This window comes from Pteronotus mesoamericanus, unplaced genomic scaffold (genome assembly GCF_021234165.1).
Source record: "Pteronotus mesoamericanus isolate MK-2021 breed Mesoamerican mustached bat unplaced genomic scaffold, CSHL_Meso_final contig_101, whole genome shotgun sequence".
Taxonomy (NCBI): Eukaryota; Metazoa; Chordata; class Mammalia; order Chiroptera; family Mormoopidae; genus Pteronotus; species Pteronotus mesoamericanus.
In genome coordinates, this window is record NW_026555001.1 from 19,988,725 (window position 1) to 20,008,008 (window position 19,284).

The window sequence follows — 19,284 nt, forward strand, 5'->3', positions numbered from 1 at the left end:
GAACAAGGACATTCTGGGCTTCCTAAGAGTGAAACCAGTAAATCAAGCATCCTTATGAGGGATTAAACTTAGCTTTAAATCCTAGCTCTAGAAAGCATAGCTTCCTCTCCCCCCCCCCCCCCGATTATACCTGGATGATCAGCAACCCACAAGGCAGCAGAAGACAGTAGCAGGAACTAGTGGTCCAGGTCTGGACCCCTGGGAGGCTAAAGACAGCATCTTTATCTTATGTTTCAGCTCTGGAGCCCGAAGATGGAAAGGCAGCCCCTCCCCACGGCCACCACCAGCTACTTTCCCATGAAACCGGACAGAGGGACGCCGCGGCAGACTCAAAACTGCCCTCAAGAACTAAAGAAATGATTTATTACCCTTACTTCACCTCTGAGCACTTAGGCCCTAGCACCGCCTCAAACCCCCTAACCCAATAGTGTCTTGTGACTTTGTCCTGTATAATCTGTCACCTACCCACCATCACAGAGTTGGGGCTTTTGAGTATTAGTTTACCGTTCTTCTGGGCGGCGCCAGTCTTAATAAAATAACCAGTCTTTCTTCACTGCAGTTGCCGGTATTTAGTGTTTGGCTCTGCCAGCGCTGGATGGAGGAACTCTTTCTGTTCCATAACCTCACTAATAACTCTGGGACAACAGGTGCAAATCAAGACTTCGAGTTACCGATGGGCTCCCTTTCCCTGCGCACCTCCTGTCGGCTCCGGACCCTGGATCCCAGCACAAGGGCGCCTAGAGATGTGCGAGTGCAAAGTGGAAGTTACCCGAAAGGTCTGGAAATGAACGTCCGCCTCTAGCCCAGCGCAGTGGACACTAGAGGGCGGGCTAGTGCCGGACCCAGACTGTGCGCGCGGGGCGGGGACGCGGCGACGCCTGCGCGTTCGGGTCCCGTGACACCGCGCCCCGCCCCAAGTCGCCGCCGTCATGCAGTCCCCACCGGCGCTCGTCACCTCCAGGTGAGCCAGACCCCGGCGCCCCGATGCCGCGTCTTGCACATCGTGGAGTCTGGGTGTGCGTGGGCCGCGGCCCCATGCGCCCAGGCGGAGCAGCAGGCGGAGGCGGCGGCCCCCGGGGGACCCCGCCGCCTTCCGGCCTCTGCAGAGCTCCAGCCGTTTATCTGGACTCGGTTCCTCCAGCGCCCTGTTGGAGAGGTGGGCGGCATCGACTGTCCCCTTCTACAGATGGAAAAACTAAAGGCTCTAGAGGGTAACGAGCTCACTCAAGACCCGGTGAAAGAGGGTTCTCTTGTCCTCTTCCCCTACCCACCTGCGTTCATTTCTTTTTGGCACAAAAATTTGTCCTGCACCCCTTTAGTGCTCACCGTGTGTCAGGCCAGGTGCTCAGTACTGGGGACAGGGCTGAATCAGACAACGCTCAGCTCTGCAGGGGAAAGATGAACGGGGCCCACAAGTGGTAGGAGGGGTAGTAAGTCCGGATTGCCATGGAAACGCAGTGCAGGACCGTACCCAGGCTTCTGGAGGGGGTGAATGAGGCCATATCCTGTAGGAAGAGTGAGTGGACATTCCCAGGGGAGGAGTGAGAAGAGGAGGCAGCTGCTCAAGGAGGTGGCTCAGGAGAAGTGCAAGTCACAGCGAAAGACTTGGAGGGACCTGGAAGGGGAGGACCCTCTCCTCCACCCCCCATCCCTGGCCTGGAGGACCCAGTGCATGATGGACCTGGAAAGGCTGGTCTAGACACGCTTTTACTCTGCTTTCCCTCTTCTCAACATCTGTAAAGCGACTCACTTCAAGTGTTTTCATATACTCCGCCCTTGTTGCCCCCACACAAGATCTTGGGCAAAGATGACCATTGTATTACCTAAATGAATATGTTACCCAGCGCAACTTATTTTTCCAGCTGCAACTGAACTTCCCCGTGACTCCAGGTCTAGGCAGGCAGGGTTCTTTAAAAGTACACCCTGACGGGAGCACCCCCTTGGTCCCGTCTGCATCACGCAGTGAGGTTGCAGGTCACGGCTTCAGTGGCGGGAGAGAGCTCCCTGGTGCCACATCAGTCGCCTCCTCTTGCTGAGCGCCCATTTCCTTTGCAGGGACGGGGTTTGAGATCGGCAGGTGTGAGTGGGGCCAGCAGCAGGCACCCTTCTCAGCAGCTCGGAGGCCGATGCGACTTCGATGCTGGGTGCTTGGGAGGGGCTGTCCTCGCAGCCCACCCGCACAGGGCTCGTTCCCAGGCCCGAGCGCCAGTGGTGGAGGCCAGGTTCGTGGTGCCCATTGCTACTTGCAGTCAGGCCAGGCAGCGGCAAACGCCGGGGGTGGGGGCTGCCTGCAGGGTAAAGGCAAAGGCAAGGCCCAGCTTCCCACCACTACCCCCCCCGCCACCCCCCCACCCCCGTGCACTCACCCCTCCATCCCCCTGGCAGATCTTTATTGATCTGGTACCAACAGGAGGTGCCAGCCTGTGGGGAGGTGGTGGAGGGGGGCAGGGTCTGGGAGTGAGCCCTGGCTCTGCCTCTGACCTGCCGAGACCACGAGCCCGTGAGTGCCTTTCCATGCCTGTTTCTCTGTCCGTAAATGGGTGTAAGTAGCAGTGCTTTTGTGCAGGCCCACGGGAGGCTGGGTGCCTGGCACAGGTGAGGGGCTGGGAGCAGAGGCCGCAGTGGTGCCAACCACGATCACACCTCCAACCCTTAGTCCTGCCCTGCTCTCCCACATGCCTAACAGTGACGCCACCAGGGGCAGCCCGGTCTATTCTCAGTGTAAAGGTAGGAATGCTGTGTGGTTACTGGCGAAAGGAAACCTGGACTAATTTCTTGGGCATGTTTTTCCCTCTCACACACAGACCTCAGGGCTTAATCCACGCCCAACTGAAGGCAGGGTCGCCTGGGCCCTTCTCAGTGACTCGTATTGATTAGAGTATGCGTCATACCTGCCCGTGAGGGTCCGCGCGTGTGGAGGTTTATGTGGTCGGTGAATGTGTATACACACCGCGTACGAAGGCATATGGCAGCTCTCCTCCCCAGTTAGTGACCACCAGCATCACGTCAGTGACTGTCCCATGCCCAGTGTGGACATGGGAGGTGTCTGTGTGGAAGAAGTGCTGGGGGCAGCTGTCACTTGCTGGATGGGGATATAATTCCAGAGAAGGAAGGGGCCTTGCTCCAGGCTCAGTTTTAGTCCCGAAGCCCCCCTTCCCCTCAGGGACTCCTCTTCCCTGTATTCTGGAAGTCTGGCTCAGCACATAGTAGGTCCCCACCTTGATCATAACGTTCCCCACACGTGCTGTAGTAGGTGTTTGTGTGACATATGGCCTTGTGCATGGGTCTGCATTACCCTTACATAGGATGAGGACATGTTTAGCTTAATCTAACTTCAGAGAAAACGTTCCCTAACTTCTCTGCCCTGCATCCAAGTCAGTCTGCTTGCGTAGCATTTACAAGTTCTCCAAGAGCCGCAATGCTTTGCTGACAAGTGACCGTCTCGGTGCCTCTCGGGGGGCCAGGACCGAGGAGGACCCGGCACCCAGTGCTCTCCGTCCGCTCCCACGGGGTAGGTTCTGCAGCCGCTTGGCTGCCCGCTGGTAGCTGAAGACAAGCGGCTCCCTCCAGATCCCTGGCGCGGTTTCCCTCCTGCGTCGAGTGCACAGACCCAGGCACTTCCCTCGGTGTGAGCAGGATGCCTGATACGGGACGCTGTTCCCCGCAGCCTGCGGGCGCCTGAGTGCTGAGCTTGTGTGGGACGTGTAGCCACCCGTGATTCCCCACCGGCCGGCATTCCCTGTCCCCCCTGAACAGCCCTTTGTCTCTAACCGACCCAAAGACAGGGCTCAGGCCCTTATGGGGGCCTGGCATGTGGCAGAGCCGGTGGCCTGGAGCTGTGACCCCCGAGGACAGCCAGCAGAGCAGCCTTGCACCCAGGCCTGCTGAGCCACCCCGAGGTCCTGCCTGCGTTTCGCTCGAGAAGCCTGCTGACTTGACCTGAGCTGCCTTTGCCTTCTTTCCCTTTGGCAGGCGAGTTCAGAATGTCCACACGGGCCTCGACCTGACCGTGCCCCAGCACCAGGAGGTGCGGGGCAAGATGATGTCTGGTCACGTGGAATACCAGATCCTGGTGGTCACCCAGCTAGCTGCGTTCAAGTCGGCCAAGCACAAGCCCGAGGACATCGTCCAGTTCTTGGTGAGCTGGGGGCTCTGCCAGGATGCCCCCGAGGGTGCCCAGGGTCCGGGGATCCAGGTGGGCAGACATGTCTGCCGCCAGGTTACAAGTAGCATTGGGGGCGGACGCTTCAGCAGCCAACGCTCACTCAGGGCCAGAGCATGCTGGGACGGAGCCAATCAGATGCATATAGGAGTCAAGTGTGGGGAGCCAGACTTGGAAAGAGACAGATACAGTAACAGGAGCACACGAGGGGGGGGGGCGTGTGGGATGGTAGAAAAGGGGCACCTAACCCACCATAGGGAAAGGAAGGCTTCTCAGAAGAGGCGAGGACTGGGCTGTGTCTGAGTAGGTGGCACTAAGCTGCAGCGGAAAGGAAGATGGGGTCCCAGGCAGAGGGCACAGCCTAAGCAAAGGTGCGGAGGCTAGAAACACAGGGTGTTGTGTGGGTAGCTGGGAGCGACTGAGCGTCGCCCTGGGTGGGGTGGCAGAAGGTGAGGCTGGTGACGGGCAGGATCCGGCTCCTGCGGGGAGGGTGGGGGCCTGGCTGCTCTTGCAGCCACGGGAGTGACGTTGTCGTGTTTGCCTGTTGCTGGCCAGTCTGGTGGGAGAGTGGAGTTGGACTGGAAGGAATGGGCAGGGGGCCCAGTTACGAGGCTAATTCAGTGACCTCCGACCCCCGTGCGGGCTGGGAAACAGCCACACCCCTGCATGGAAGGGAGGGAGGGAGAGAGTTGGAAATAGTTCCAATTTCTGACTGATTGCTTCCGAAGGAGCCCTGGTGGAGAGGCAGGTCTTGGGACGCGTCGAGTGTGACGTGTCCGCCCAGTGGACACTCGAGGACAGAGAGCAGGACAGACCAGGTTGGGCCTCAGACGCACGTTTGGGAGACGTCTGCTTGGAGGTGATGTCGAAAGTCAGGGAGTGGATGAAGTGGCCCCCAAAATGGGACAGGCTGAGGAGGGAACCGTGCAGGACTCCATGACTGAGGGACAGCCAGGGAGAAGGCGCTGCCCCCAGGGTCTGAAGGAGAATTGGGCGTCATGGAGATGCAGGAGCCACAGGAAGGATGGAATTTCGAGACAGGGAGAGAGGTCACAGACTCCCCCGTTCTTACCTTTGGCTTCTCGTAAAAGGGCCCAGAGCTGTGACCAGTAGAGACAGGCCACAGGATCGTTAAAGGCAAAATGAGCCAGAATCCTGCGGTCCAGCAGGTTTGCTCACGAGAGACCTAACCTCCTGGCAGCCAAGACAGAAAGGGAGGCAGTGAGTGACTCGCTCTGAGGACCAGTTAGAAAAGACCAAGTTCTAAGGGAGAAACACTTATGCCACAAATCTTTTATTAAGGGACATCTAACACGTCATGGGCTGCATTCTGATGTTTGTCATTCGCTTCCTGGATTGACCCTTGGTGACAACCACGAGGTCACGTCAGTGGGTACTTCCGGGTCTGCTTCTCTCTGCGCGGCAGCTCGCGGCCCCTGGGGATCTGACTTGACCCAGGGTGGAGCTCAACGCAGCTACGTAGTCGTAGTCGGGGTTGCGAGCAGGAGAGGAGGAATATCTGAGATCAGCGTCCCTGGGCAGGCAGCATTCTGGGAGCCCCGAGGAGCGCCCTGGTGCACCTGCCGGGTTCCGCGCAGAGGGCCAGCCTCACGTGCGAGGGCGTGCGTGAGGATGTCCTGAACACCTCCACACAACACACCTGTGCTGCTGTTTCCTGACCTGACACCCGCGCCCTGCATGGTGTGTGTGTGTACGTGCACGGGTGAGGGCAAAGGAGCATGTGTCTACTCCCCAGAGGATCTAGGAATCTCTTCGAAGTTTCGTGATTTAGCTTAAAAAAAAAAAATTAGCATTTTGCATCTTACTTCTCAAAAGGACATAATGTGTTTTAATATAAAATTGACTTTAATCGCTAACCATTAGGGGTGTCCAACCTACGGCCTGTGACCCGCATGCGGCACAGGAAGGCTGTGAATGCAGCCCAACACAAAATCGTAAATTTACTTAAAACATTATGAGATTTTTTTTCTGTGACTATGTGTTGCAATATATTTAATGTGTGGCCCAAGACAACTCTTCTTCCAGTGTGGCCCAGAGACGCCAAAAGGTTGGACACCCCCGCTTCAACCAGCCTCTGGGAAGGGGCACTGTATTCGCTTGTGGTTTCGTGGACCCCCCTGCTGTGCTGGCCGTGATGACCCCCACACTGACGTCCGAGGGGTGCGGGGTAGCGATGCTGTCTGCCTGGCTCACCTGGGCACCAGTAGGCGGAGTTCCGGCCTCAGCTCCCAGCACCTCTCCCTCAGCCCCCTCGGGTCCCCGAACCTGGGACTCTGCGGGAAGCTAAGCGCTGTCCCAGGGTGACTGAGCTGGCCCAGGACTGCCTTCTGATGGCCAGCAGGAGCCCTGGCCTGCTTCCTTGAGGTCCCAGTGTGCAGACAGGTCCCGGCCGGTGGCAGAGAAACTGACTTGGCAACCTCCGCCTCTTCCCCGCCGGAGGACTGTTGCTAATTCCTGGGAGAATGATTCAGAGATCGGTGCTGAGGGAGGGCGACCTGCGCTATTGCCGGGAGGTGACCTAGCAGCCAGCCAGGCCATGAGGTCATGTCACGAATGCGCTGAAGGCCTGGAATGGAAGCGGTGACCATGGTCACCTGCAAGCTGGGGTCCTTGTATCAAATGTCTCTACCCAGACCTGTGACGGTCAGTACCCGGGACCCGCCATGGTTGCTTCTTTCCTTTGGGCCACGGAGACTTTCACCTTGGAACCTAACTTTCCTGAGGAGGGTTAACAAAGGGAGCCTGAGGCAGGGAGCCGGGCAGAGGGTCGGGAGGGAGGCGCGCTTCCTGCGACAGCTGATAGCCCCGCCCTGCCCTCGTGGGACCTCAGGCCGGGTCAGGAGGGGCACCGTCTCTGCGCTCTGTGCTCAGGAACCCACGTGCTTCGCTCCTCCAGGTCTCCAAAAAGTACAGCGAGATCGAGGAGTTTTACCAGAAACTGAGCGGGCGTTACCCAGCGGCCAGCCTTCCCCCGCTCCCCAGGAAGGTCCTGTTCGTTGGGGAGTCCGACATCCGGGAAAGGAGAGCCATGTTCAATGAGATCCTGCGCTGCATCGCCAAGGATGCCGACCTGGCCAGCAGCCCCGAGCTGCTAGAGTTCTTAGGTACCCGTGGTTCTGTCCCAAACCCCTGAGGTCTCCCCTGGCCCAGAGCTGGGCCTCGACAGGCACTGGGCCTCAGAGGTTCAGGAGGCGCTGCCTGCGCTGCGCCCTGAGGCTCCCACCTGTGACCACTTGCTCTGCTCCACGCTCCCCCGGTGCCGCCAACCCTCGAGGGCAGCGACAGGCACTCGGAGCCCCGGCTGCCCCCATCCACCCAGACCCCCGTCCTGGGCCCAGGGCTCGCAGGAAGCCCCGAGGTGCAGGCACGGGAGCCTGGGTGTGGCGAGGCACCTCCTCATCCCCTGGCAGTCGGCATCAGCGGCTCTTTCTGCTCCCTCACAGGCACCAGATCCCCGGGGGCTGCAGACCTCACCAGCAGAGATGTCTCTGTCCTGGACACAGACAGCCAAGCAGGGGACAGTGGGGAGGCTTTCGACTTCTTCCAGCAGCAGGAACAAGCGGAGGGACCGCCCACCCCAGGCCAGAAGGATAAGGAGGCAGAGGAGTCCTCGGAAGAGGAGGAGGCCCTCGACCCCCTGGGCATCATGCGGTAGGTGTCCCCGCCCCCTCCTGCTGGTTCCAGACTCTCTGGGGACACCACCTCCCTCCCCTCTGGGAGTGTGAGACCCCTCCCCTACCCGCTACCTGGGCCATCACCTTGTGAGGCCTGGTATCCCAGGGTTACTGGCTGCTCACCCCCACCTGTGTCTTTGGGGCTGAGCTCAGCTCTCAGGTGCCCCTCCCTGGTCACAGGGTGGCCCCCCGCCATTGCCGTTCCCTGGCTCTACACTGAGGCCTGGCAGAGCTGACCCCCAAACAGCTCAGAAGCCGAGGCTGCCTAACCCACTAGCCAGCCTGACTTGAGGCACGGGACCGGAGCTCCCTGCAGCGTGTCCGGCCGTCGGCAAAGCTGCGTTATTACTTGGCCCCGACTCCCCACAGGGTGGTGGTTAGGGTCCCACGAACCACATGGGTAGAGGGAACTGGTGACCCATAAGGTGCCAACGGTGTAACAGTGTGATTCAAGGGGGTACAGTGAGCCCAGGGCCCCTGGCCGGCGGAGTGTGCCCCCTTTACACACATGCGCACGCAAGCAAGCACGTGCAGAGGCACACGCACAGCTGCCAGCTGGAGAAGAGGTAAGCCAGCCGCTGTGGTCTTGGTGGTCCCTCCAGGATGGTGTCCTGCTTCTTCACCTTCTCGCTCCTCTCCTTTCCTGGCCCTCTGACTGCGCTCAGGGAGCTGCTCCTGAGAGCACACTGCATGGACCACCCTGTGCTGGGGGCGGGGTCTACAGGCCAGAATGAGACCAGAGAGCCAGACGTCTGCTCCCAAGCCCCTCCCCCGATGGGCGTGGGCTGAGGTGTTGGGGCAGAACCTCCCAACCAGAAGCAGACAAGGGGGACAGACAGACTCAGCCCCCAGAGCCCCCACTGCCTCCACTTGGCCCATACGCACAAGAAACAAAGTGAACCTACTTCGAGCTGGGCATTGTACTTTGCACTTGGCATACGTGTCTCATTGGTGCCCTGCAAGCAGCAGTTATTAACCCATTTCATTTTTTTTAAGATTTTATTTTTTAGGGAGGGGGAAGGGAGGGAGAATGAAAGGTCTCAGAGAGACATCAATGTGCAAGAGAGACATCGATCGGTTGTCTCTCACATGCCCCCAAATGGGGACCTGGCCTGCAACCCAGGCATGTGTCGTGACTGGGAATCGAACCGGTGAGCTTGCGGTTCACAGGCCCACACTCAGTCAACTAAGCCACACCAGCCAGCGCATTAACCCGTTTTACAGATGAAACAAACAGGCCAAGTATGTTGCCTGAGATCAGACAGCTAGTAAATAATGGGACTGAGATTCAAACCAAGTGTAAGATCCTGGACTGTGGAGCCAGTCTGCCCGGGTCTGAGTCCCAACTCTGCCATTTACGGGCCATGTTTCCCTGGCAACTTATGCCTTTTCTTAAATTTTCTGTAGCAAAAATAGGGTAACGATAGCCCCTGTCCCTTGGTGCTCTTGAGACGTTTGAATTCACGTAAATGTTAGTGCTTAGCTCTTTTCACGGCCCCGTCTTTCTGCCCCGCCACACCACAAAATCAGACCACAGGCCCAGGGGGACGTTCTCTCAGCTCTCACAGGCTCACTGAAGTTCAGTCAACAGACGAGGGAGGCCTGCCTCGCAGGGACTGTTCCAAAAAGGAGCTGAAGAGAAATCAGGCGGGGGCCAACCCCCTTAAACGACATGAGGGGCAGACGTGGCCGTCTGGGCTGCGGGCTGGTGTGGGGCTTGCCTGGGGGAGAGGGTCCTTCTCGGGGAAGGTGCCAGGGTGCCTGGGGACGTGGCATTGGAGCCGGACGTCCTGCAGCCCCGTGGTGCCCGGGAGTCAGGCCCCTCCTGACTCCCCATGGCCGGCCTTGTCCTGGAGCCGAGGGACTGGCCCTGTGAGAGCAGCAGCAAGGGTGGCTGGGTAATGTCAGGAGAGATTTGTCATCATCCTTCCTTATCAGCCTTACATAACCAGCAGGCCCGTCTTGGGCTTTATTTTGGTAAGATGAGGGCTTTGTTTAAACTCATGCTCTGTGTTGTTCTGAGTTACCACACTTAGTGCCAGGCTGAGACCGACTTGGGCAGTTTGTGCCAACCTGTGGCCGAAGGGTGTGCTTAGCAAAGCGGCTCCTTTTTTGGGTAGGAAAATGCTCTTTGGGGTTGGCAGGGGCCACCTTGGATTTCCTCCCTGCTCCGGTAGCAGATCATCGGGAGTTGCATCAGCTGTCCCTGGACCACCGGTCCCCAGCGCTGTCCCTGGCTTTGCACTCCGGGACGCCGCGCCTGAATCCTAGGAGAGCTTAGCCCCGAAAGGGATCCCAGAGGTCTAAGACCTTCTGCCAGTTTTTCACTTAATGACCAGTGTGACAACAGTTAGTGCTGTCACCTCATCAGCAAGAATAAACAACTACCTTTTCTGAGAGGTTATTAAAAAGATCATGATGCACCTACTGCTTTCGGGTCCACTGTGAGTCTGGTTTGGGGCATGGCAGCTGACAGCGGCACAGCCGCATTGCATGTCTGCGGAAGCCAGTGTTTGGAGTCAAGCAGCCATTCTCTCAGCCGACAGCCACAGAGAGTCAGGGACATCAGAGGCGAGGTGAGTCACTCAGTTTCCAAGCCTCATTTCTCCCCTTTACTCACAGGTCACGTGAGCGTGGACACAGGCGGCACTTCCCCCCATGCCACACTTTCAACAGCCTGAGAGCTAGGCAGGACCCCAGGATTATCCCCCTTTCACAGGTGGGGAAATTGAGGACAGAGCTGAGTGGGGACTTGTCCAGACCCTTGCGTGTGGGTGCATAAGCACCTTGAAAGTCAGATTTCCTCCAGCCTCTTCTAGGACACACAGGTGGCCTGTTGACTTGCTTGCACGGTATGGCCACCCTGCCCTTGGGTGGGGAACATGTTCTTTGCCGATGGCTTACTCTTTACTTAAGTATTTCTCCATCCTGTGCCCGTGATTCCTCTGCGGAGGGCAGCAGGGCCGGCCTTCCCAGCTGCGCCTGCGCCCCGCCCCCAAGCGCCGCGCCGGACCGACTCCGGCTTCTGTCCTCCCTGTCACGGCCGCGCCGGGGCGCTGTTGCTCCGCTGCAGAAGGTCGGCGCCGCCTGCACAAAGCCCGGAGCAGGGACCGGGCTGGCTTTTCTTTGTCTTTTAAACCTGGTTTTGATTAGGAAAAAGAGGAGTTACGACACCATTAGAAAGCGCTTAAAAATAGAAAAAGCCCCCACCCGGCCCACCCCGGCACTCCGCGCTCGTATTTGTGTGGGTTTTGTACCTCCCTGTCCCGGCGTGATCGACGTAGTTGCAGACGTTAACCCGTGTGCCTTTTCATATTCTGTTTTTTCACTCAGTGTCCTCGTCGGTCACTTGCCATATCGTACATAGTTTTCATGTTTAACTTTCTATTTTTGATGCTTCAGTGTTCCAAGATGAAGTTCAACCATAACAGCCCTGCCTTCTGCTGGAAATACTCTCCTAGGAACATTTTTAACTATAACTTGAATAATATACAATGGGCATATAAAAATTGGAAACACCGTTAACAGTTCTTTTGCCACAAAGGTACATATTTTTGGGTACTCGTGTTTTATTGCCAAAATGGGATTGTGTCCCACCTGCCATTTCATAATTTTTTTTTTTTACCTTATATATTTGGCTTTTCCAGATCAAGAAACACACTTCCACAGCTTTACTCTGTGCTAGTGCGTGGGGTCCGTGTGCTGTACGTGGCATTGTCGGGCTCCTGCTTGCGGGCCCCGTGTTTTCTGTAGGTGTTTCCTATCACAGGAAGTGGGGAACTTTTTCATGTATGGGGGGGGGTTATTCTCTTGAACTTGCCCCCCAGACACCTGCCCCAGATTAGAGTCCCAGACACCTGTGCCAGGGGCCTCAGCTGTGCCACTCAGAGTAGTGAAGGGTCTTTATGGACTCTTACCCTCTGCCGGGAAGGCCTGTCTGCCTTTTCAAACCCTGCCTGCAGTGTCCCCACTCCCCCCCCGCCCCGCCACCCCACAAGTTCTGAGGGAGCCCTCCAGGGCCCGGGTCCCTGCAGGCTCCCCCTGCCCTAGGGACAGGCTGGTTCCCGCACACACACCCCCTTCCTGGAAGCCTGCGCTTCCCACACTGGGCTCAGAGGCCGGAGCCAGCGACCGGGGCCGTGCCATGGCCAAGGGCTAAAGCTGGACATTTCTGTGGAAAGCAGAGCTGGGCAGTACGTCCTGCAGACAGCTGGGGAGGCGGTGAGGAGGAGGCACGGAGGGGACAGTGGGGACGCCAGGGCCGTAGCCCGGGTGTGCAGCCTGCGGCTGTGCTCGCACGACCCGTGAGTGAGGGGGAGGAACTGGGCTTGGAAACAGAGTGACTCGCCTCCGCCGTGGCCTGCCTGACCCTGAGCTGGAGGTCGAAATCTGGCATCACCCTAGACAGGCCTCTTCCACCGGTGATCGCTTCAACAGCCCAGTTCGTGAGCACTTTGCCTTCTAGTGTTCTCCCTGACCTTGCCGCCCTCTCACGAAGCAGCTCTGAGCATTTTTCCAGGGACTGTGAGCAAAGCTTCCCGGCAATCGGTTCTCAGCCATGCCCAAGTCACACACGCTGACAGAAGGAGGGTCTCGGTTCCCCTGCTGAGCCACCCATCCATCCTTGGTCCACGGAGGTGGCTGCGCCCGTGCCCGTCCCTGCTTCCGGGAAGCCCTCCTCGGTGCTCCGGCTGTGCTGGCATTGCCGCCCTGCGTGGCAATCATTGGTTTACGTGTCTGTGACTGCGGGCTCTGCAGGTCGCACCCATCCCTGAGCGCAGGTTCTCGGGTGTGGCAGGCGCCTCGTGAGGGTCGGAGGGGAGGAAGTGCCTGCAGAGCAGCTGAGGGGCGGGGGAGAGACCACCGAGGTGACTGAGCAAGCCCCGGAGGAGGCGCGGAGAAGCAGAGGCTTCCTGGGTACGGGTCTGTCTCAGTGGTGCTGGGGGCCCCTCCCTCTCTCTTTCCTCCCTCCCCTGGGGCCATAGGAAGAACTAAGTCTGGATAAGAGATGGACTGTCATCTTGTCTGTCCATCTCTGTCTATGTGTCTCTCCTTCCTTTACCCCCTTCCTTGCTTCCGTCATCTATTCATCCGTCTATCCATCCATCCATCCATCCGTCCATTTTTTTCACTCAGTATTGATTGAGCATCTGCTCAGGACCAGAGACCGAAGTTTGGGGACCAACCAGGACAGGGCCTTGGGGCTTTCAGCCACCAAAGGTCTGTATTTGCTGCTTGGTCAGGGGGCGGAGGATGGCCTAGGTGGCATGGGTGGAGCACAGAGGTGCCTTAGATTCACTTTATTTCAATTCAAGACAAGAAACGATCAGCAGCCTCTCCAGGGAGGAGAACAAGAACGTGCGTCCGATCTGAGAGAACAACTCCCACAGCAGGACTCTCAGGCCTCATCCGCGCGCTCAGACCCAGAAGGAGGCGTGAGGAGGGGGATCGCCGGACTCGGCAGGGCTTCGCCTGAGATAATCAATCACGCCAGTTCGCTCTCACTTCCTTTGTTCTCCGGAGGGCTCCCTCCTCGCCACGCGTCCTCTGGTTTCTGGTCCAGGGGCAGCCTCTCACCCTCCTGCCACGGGGGCCGTTTCCCGGGTAGGATGTGGGTTTGTTTCCTGCAGGAGCTGTTCTGGGGTCTGCTAGGATCGGGGCAGGGGGCCCCAGCCGGGCTTGCCGCCCCTCACTGCTGCAGTCCCTGTGAGCCCCAGGAGCGGGGCAGGCAAAGAGTGACGAGGGACAGCAGTGGGCCAGAGCCCGCGGGCCCCAGGCTGGTCCAGTGGCTCCCAAATCTGGCTGGTCACTGATGCCTCAGGGACTCACACGCAGCTTCCCGGGCGCACCCCTGGGTGAGGGGGTCTCGGCTGGGCCGTCTCCAGCAACCGGCCCTGAGAACCGTGGCCTCTCTGGTGCCCACCTCCCTGAGTCATTAGAACCAAACTCGCTCTGCCAGTCAGTGAAACGGAAGGGAGAACATCCCAGTGAGAACAGGCCGCTCTGACTCCTCGAGGGGTGTAGGGAGGGGCAGCTGAAGTTCTGGAAAGCACTTGCTGTCAGGATGGAGTCCAGGCTGCGTTCAGCTTTCCCAGTAGCACCAGCAGGGCCTGGGGCTGGCGCCAGAGCAGAGACATGTCCCTGGTGGCCTGTGTCGTGAGCCCGTCCAGCTTGTGCCCGGAACAGAGAAAGAACTGGGAACCGGGAGCCCGGGGCTTCCTGGCACAGCCCCTGCCCCGTCTCTGCTGTCCTTCTCCACCTCCCCAACGTGCCGCTGTCCCCGCAAGCACAGCATGACTGCGTCTGGTTCCTGCTCATGAGGGGCTTTGAGGAGCGGGAGCAGAGGGCTAGGCCCGTGACCGCCCTCAGTTCTAGTCACAGTGTGTGCCTGCTGTGTGGCCGCCAGCAGACTCATATCCTAGCCTCTGAACCAGCCTGTTCATCTGCCCAATGAGCCCGACAGGCTCCTCTGGTCGGGACGCAGGCCCTGATGGAGGGGGTTGCTCCGCCCTGCGACCTTCCTGCAGGTGCATTCCTGGCTTCTGTAGCTTCTCCCCATCCCCACTGGGGGCCTGAAATCCTACCAGGCGTCCAACTCCAGGCTGTGGGATGGTCGCCTCGGAGCACCTGGCCCTCCCACACCTGTCCTGCTGCTGGTTAATCTGTACTGTTGTTTCGGGGCAGAGCTGGCCTCTTGGCCCCGTTGAGCCACAGAGCGCTGCCAACATGAGCTCAGCTGGTGACTCTGTCCAGTGGAATTGCCTGCCAGGCAGGCGGCCGAACCAGAAACCCTGCTTCCAGTAAAGCGCTCATTCTCATTTGCAGGAACCTTAAAATGGCTCACGTGGGCATCGGCAGCAGGGATGGGGTCACCTTGTTACACTTAACCCAAGTTTATGTGCTTGTTGTGTGCCTGTGTACGGGCAGCGTAACTCAGGGCGGCGTGAGCGGGTCTGCGCACTCTGCCCCACGAATGCGCCCTGAGCGCTGTGAACCGCCCCCTGGGCCGGGTCACGAGCACCCCCACAGCCCAGAAGCTTCCATCGTGCCGCCCCCCTGGATTCCCACAGCTGTGTCTGGCCCAGAGCAGGACCTCAGCGCCCTTGGGGGTGGCAGAGCCTGGTGGGGTCTAAGTAGCTGAGGGGCTTCCTGGAGGAGGTGGGGTTTGCCCAGTGGGACCGAAATACTCACTCGGTTGATGAAGGTTATGCCATTGAGGTTGGCAGCCCCTGCAGCCTCTGGAGGGAGACGCAGTCCTCTGACCCGCGACCACGCAGTCACGCCTGGGACCGGAGTGGCTCTTCAGGGCTGGGGGCCGCCTGGCAGCCGGCCGCGTAGCCTGACACCCACCCTGTCTTCCCGCATGTCCCAGCAGTGGCGGTTCCCAGGCCCAGGGCTTGGCTGCTTCCAGTAGCGAGGTCTCGCCACCTCTCACGTCAGGTGCTTGGAAGTTTCTTTGGGACACACGATCAGGCCGCTCAGCCCACCCAGCACCTGTGTGGGTCTGACCAGGCCCCCTGGGCTGGGGAGCAGGGCTGTCCTGAGACGTCCTAACCTTGAGTTTTGTCTGTGATTCTCCAGCTCCAAGAAGCCCAAGAAACGCCCTGAAGTAGCCGTGAAGCCCAGACCCTCGCCTCGGCTGACCATCTTTGACGAAGAGGCGGACCCTGACGAGGGGCTGTTCCGCCCAAGCAGGAAGCTCTCCCCACAGGGCCCCGCAGAGGACACGGCCGCCAGGGACCGTATGTAGAGCCCCAGCGTGTTTACGTCACTCAAGGCGTCCCCTGGGTGACCCGACCAGCCTCTCTATGTGGCTTTGGACCTGCCTCATGCGAGCAGAACAGAAGTCTCTGCCTTGTCCCATTTCAGTGTGATACAGACTTGGTTCACGGAGACGTTCTGCTGGACAAATCTTGTCTCGCACCTCGTCTCTCACAGCTTGTGCTTATTCTGGTCCCTTGGAAGGGGACAGCAGTTTCTCTGTCACTTTGAGATGTGTGGGTCGGGATCAGCGTGGCCGGACACGGGCACAGGAGGAGAGCAGACGCTCACTGCTCCGGGCGTTCATCCTGCGACTCCAGGGTTTGGGTGGCGACAAGAGGTTTTGTGTTGCCTGCACAGGCCCCAGGGGAGGGCTCCGGGCAGAGATGGAGAAGAGAGAGCTGGGTGTCCTTAGGACTTCCACACGTGTCCCTGGGTCTGACCTTTCCTCACCTGCCGAGTCCTCTTCCAGGGCCGGGAATTGATACCGCCCATTAACTCGGCCAGCGCTCAGCGGCCAGCCGCCGAGGGCCGGGCCCTGTGCTGGGATGAGTAAGACACAGGCCAGCCTCAGGGCCTCCCATGGGACACAGGATACCTGACTCTGAGCAGGATGTCAGTGCCTGAGGGGACAGCAGGGAAGGCTCGGTGCGTGGGGCAGTGTTGGGTGGAGACACTACGTGAGCTGGATCCCGAAAGGCCAGCGCAGTGTGCTGGGCTGCTAGAAAGGGAGGCTGTTCTGGGTGAAGAGGCCGTGATCCCCTTTCCTGAGGGCAGCAGAGAGGGGGAGGGGTGGGGCGCACCAGGGTCCCGCGAGGCAGGGACCGTGATGAGGACGGCGCAGCTCAGCACTGCATCCCCGCAGGCGGCAGCCCTTGGCCAGGGGTCGGTGCTCAGTGAGCATTTGGGGGAACATGGGGTGCAGCCATGGAGGCTGGGCTAAGAGGTCCAGCTGGGCCACGTCATGGGAGCCTGGCGCTGTGAGCTAAAGAGGCGTTTTCCTCCTAAGAGCAGTGGGAAGGCCCCTGGACTTGAACGGAGGGGTGCCGTGCGCTGACTGGCGCCATATGGCAGGTGTGGCAGAGTCGGGCTGGGCGGAGAGGTGTGCCCGCCCTGATGAGCACCTGTCTCTCACACTCACCCGTCCCCATTCGGCTGGCTCTGTGTCCTGCCTTGTCCCTTGGTTGCTCTCGCCTGGCTGGGCCAGGCCATCTCTGCCCTGCAGCCCAAGGCCACGGAGGACAGGCCAGACGTCTTCCTCTGACCAGTCTGCTGCCGTCCTCTCCACAGCCCTGAAGTTGTTTGACGACCCTGACCTCGGCGGGGCCATCGCCCTGGGGGACCCCTTACTGCTGCCGGCAGCCCGTGAGAGCGGAGGACCCACCCCCGGCCCAGGCCACAGGGACGCCTCCGAGGACCTGTTCAGGTACCACCTGTCCCCAGCGGTGCTTCACCAGCTCCGGGAGTGGCCTGGACAGAGCCACAGACCTGTCCCAACAGAGCAGCTCTTCGCTGGCCTTGGTCTCTGGGGAGGGGATCCAGGCCCTGGGAAGGCGGGTAGGTGGGAGCTGGCCCCAAGGCCGTGATGGGGCCCCGGTGAGGGAAGACGGGGTCCGGCAGCTCAGCAGTTTCCAGAAAGAGAACTTACTAAGTTACTTAATTGCAAGAGCAAGTATAGCCGGCATCAACAGTTTGGGGAGCAAATGAGCTGACCCCTGGCAGCATGCGGTGCCCCTGGAGGGAGCCAAGCACACACATGCTGGGCAGTGGCCGGTCCCCGGCAGGGTCCCATCAGGAGACCTTACAGAGGGGAGAGCGAGGCTTAATTGTTAGGTGCAGGGTGGCGGGCAGGCCGCGCGCTGAGCTGATAGCTGCTACTTAACAGAGTGCCCGCCATGGTCCCGCAGCCTCCTGGGCTCGTACATGTGGCCTTCCTCACCTAGGCCTCACGACAGCCCCCTGGGTGGGTGCTGTTACCTGCATTTTCTAGAAAATGGAGTGTGGAGGAGGTAACGGGCCCAAAGCCACAGCTCCCCAGAGCGTTGGAAGGCAGGGTAGCCCCCCTGGGAGGTCCTTGAACCCGAGGCAGCTGTGAATGGGCAGGTGGGTGGTAGGATGGGTTGGATGCGTCTCCCATTTTGGGCCTGATCTCCAGGAATTGAGTTCCTCCCCCAGAGCTGGCAGCAGGGGCTCCCTTGGGCCAAGAGGGTGGAGTCCAGCTGTGGCCTCTTTTCTTAACTGCCGTTGGATAGCTGGTGCTGATCCTGTGTGACCATTACATCACTGTGGCCTTTAGTTCTGTCGTCCACCCCTTAGGTCCAGGGCCAAGGTGGAATCTTGGTGGGCCATGGCTGCGGCCAGCTCCAGCCCTTGGAGGGCTCTGTCCAGTGCCCGGGGGGCCCACAGAGGTGCCCTGTGAGCGAGCGGACCTGCCTGAGACGGCAGTTAGTTAGCGTGTGGCAGTGCCTGTGTTGGAACCGGGATGTCTGACTTCACAAGCTGGGCTCTCATGTAGACCAAGTTCCGCCAGAGTGAGGGCGAGGGAGGGGCTCTGACTGCAGGGAGGGGGTGGGGGTGCTCTGCTCATGCACACCTGGCTCTTTGGGCAGGAGGGCATGCTCAGGGCGTCTCCCTCTGGTTCCCTAGAGTTGAAGAGGACTTGGACCAGATTCTGAACCTGGGGGCTGAGACCAAACCCCAGCCCCAGCCTAAGCCCAAGCCGCCAGTGGCCGCTAAGCCAGCGCTACCCAGAAAGCCAGCAGTTCCCCCCAGAGCGGGCCCCTCTGAGGCCCTGGCCAGGCAGCAGCAGCAGCAGCGGCAGAAGATCCAGGCCATGGACGAGATGGACATCTTGCAGTACATCCGGGACCACGACACCCCTGGCCAGGCCGCCCCCAGCCTCTTCTGAGCCCCGCTCCCCTGCACTGGCCCACCGCCCCTCCCCCGTGGTGAGGTGGGGTCTGTGCCTTGCAGGCCAGGACCTTTCGTCCCAGGGGAGGGCGGGCAGGGTACAGGACTCCTCTACCACCTGGTTTCCTTTTTCTCTGGCCTGTGGGGTCGTGGAACCCTGCAGGGTGCAGAGAAGGTCACCGTAGGAATTGAGCCCCGTTGTCTCAGCCACATGTATGGGGAAGAGCGTGTGGGGACACCTGGCTAACCAGGAGCCGGCCCCCGGGTGGACTGAGCGGGGGAACCCAGGGAGGCTCCACTCAGGGCAGAAGACTCCATGCCCACTCGTACCTTCCGGCTCTGCCACCTCGGCACAGTGGGGAGGGTCTGCCAACCTGGGGTGGGCCTGGGGGGACCGGGGTCTCTGGGCAGCGTGGCTCCTGGGGCCTGTACGCTCTGGGAGGGCCCCCCAGGAGAGGGATGCCTGGGAGGGCCTGGCTGGGCGGGGTGCCGCTGAGTCGCCTCTGGTTGCCAGGTGCTAAGCAGGGTGCTTTCCCTTGTGTCCAACTTAGAGACGTCAGGCCCAGCCCTGCGTCTCCGATGGCCTAACAAGCCCAGGTCTTCCTCTCTCCCTTTCCGGGCAAGACCTGGCCAGACAGACCGTAGTCCCCTTGGGCTCTGGCTGTAGAGCCAGTGGGGCCCTGAGCAGAGTGACCACCGCATCCTGCGGAGCTCGACCCAGGCCTGGGCCCGGCGTGTCCCTCCTGCTCAGGGTGG

General features: G+C 59.9%; 1 protein-coding gene across 2 annotated transcripts; it reads left to right on the forward strand.

The window, feature by feature from the left end:
* Nucleotides 1-911: 911 nt before the first annotated feature.
* HS1BP3 (HCLS1 binding protein 3) lies at nt 912-18,555 on the forward strand. 2 transcript variants are annotated; one of them, XM_054566429.1, is made up of 7 exons: nt 912-961; nt 3,973-4,138; nt 7,080-7,287; nt 7,627-7,834; nt 15,439-15,599; nt 16,909-17,044; nt 18,265-18,555. In XM_054566429.1, exons 1-7 carry the CDS (start codon nt 930-932, stop codon nt 18,524-18,526), a joined length of 1,173 nt encoding a protein of 390 aa, XP_054422404.1. In that variant the 5' UTR covers nt 912-929; the 3' UTR covers nt 18,527-18,555. The 2 variants fall into 2 exon arrangements, with proteins under 2 accessions (XP_054422404.1, XP_054422414.1); XM_054566439.1 differs by lacking the exon at nt 912-961 and adding an exon at nt 3,417-3,511.
* The last annotated feature ends 729 nt before the right edge of the window (nt 18,556-19,284 follow it).

Bases quoted from the DNA above. Each gene is read 5' to 3' on its own strand.
- HS1BP3 (XM_054566429.1), top strand. From the start codon at position 930: ATGCAGTCCCCACCGGCGCTCGTCACCTCCAG. The intron at 962-3,972 runs GTGAGCCAGACC...TCCCTTTGGCAG, and splicing joins CCGGCGCTCGTCACCTCCAG to GCGAGTTCAGAATGTCCACA. The intron at 17,045-18,264 runs GTACCACCTGTC...CTGGTTCCCTAG, and splicing joins GCCTCCGAGGACCTGTTCAG to AGTTGAAGAGGACTTGGACC.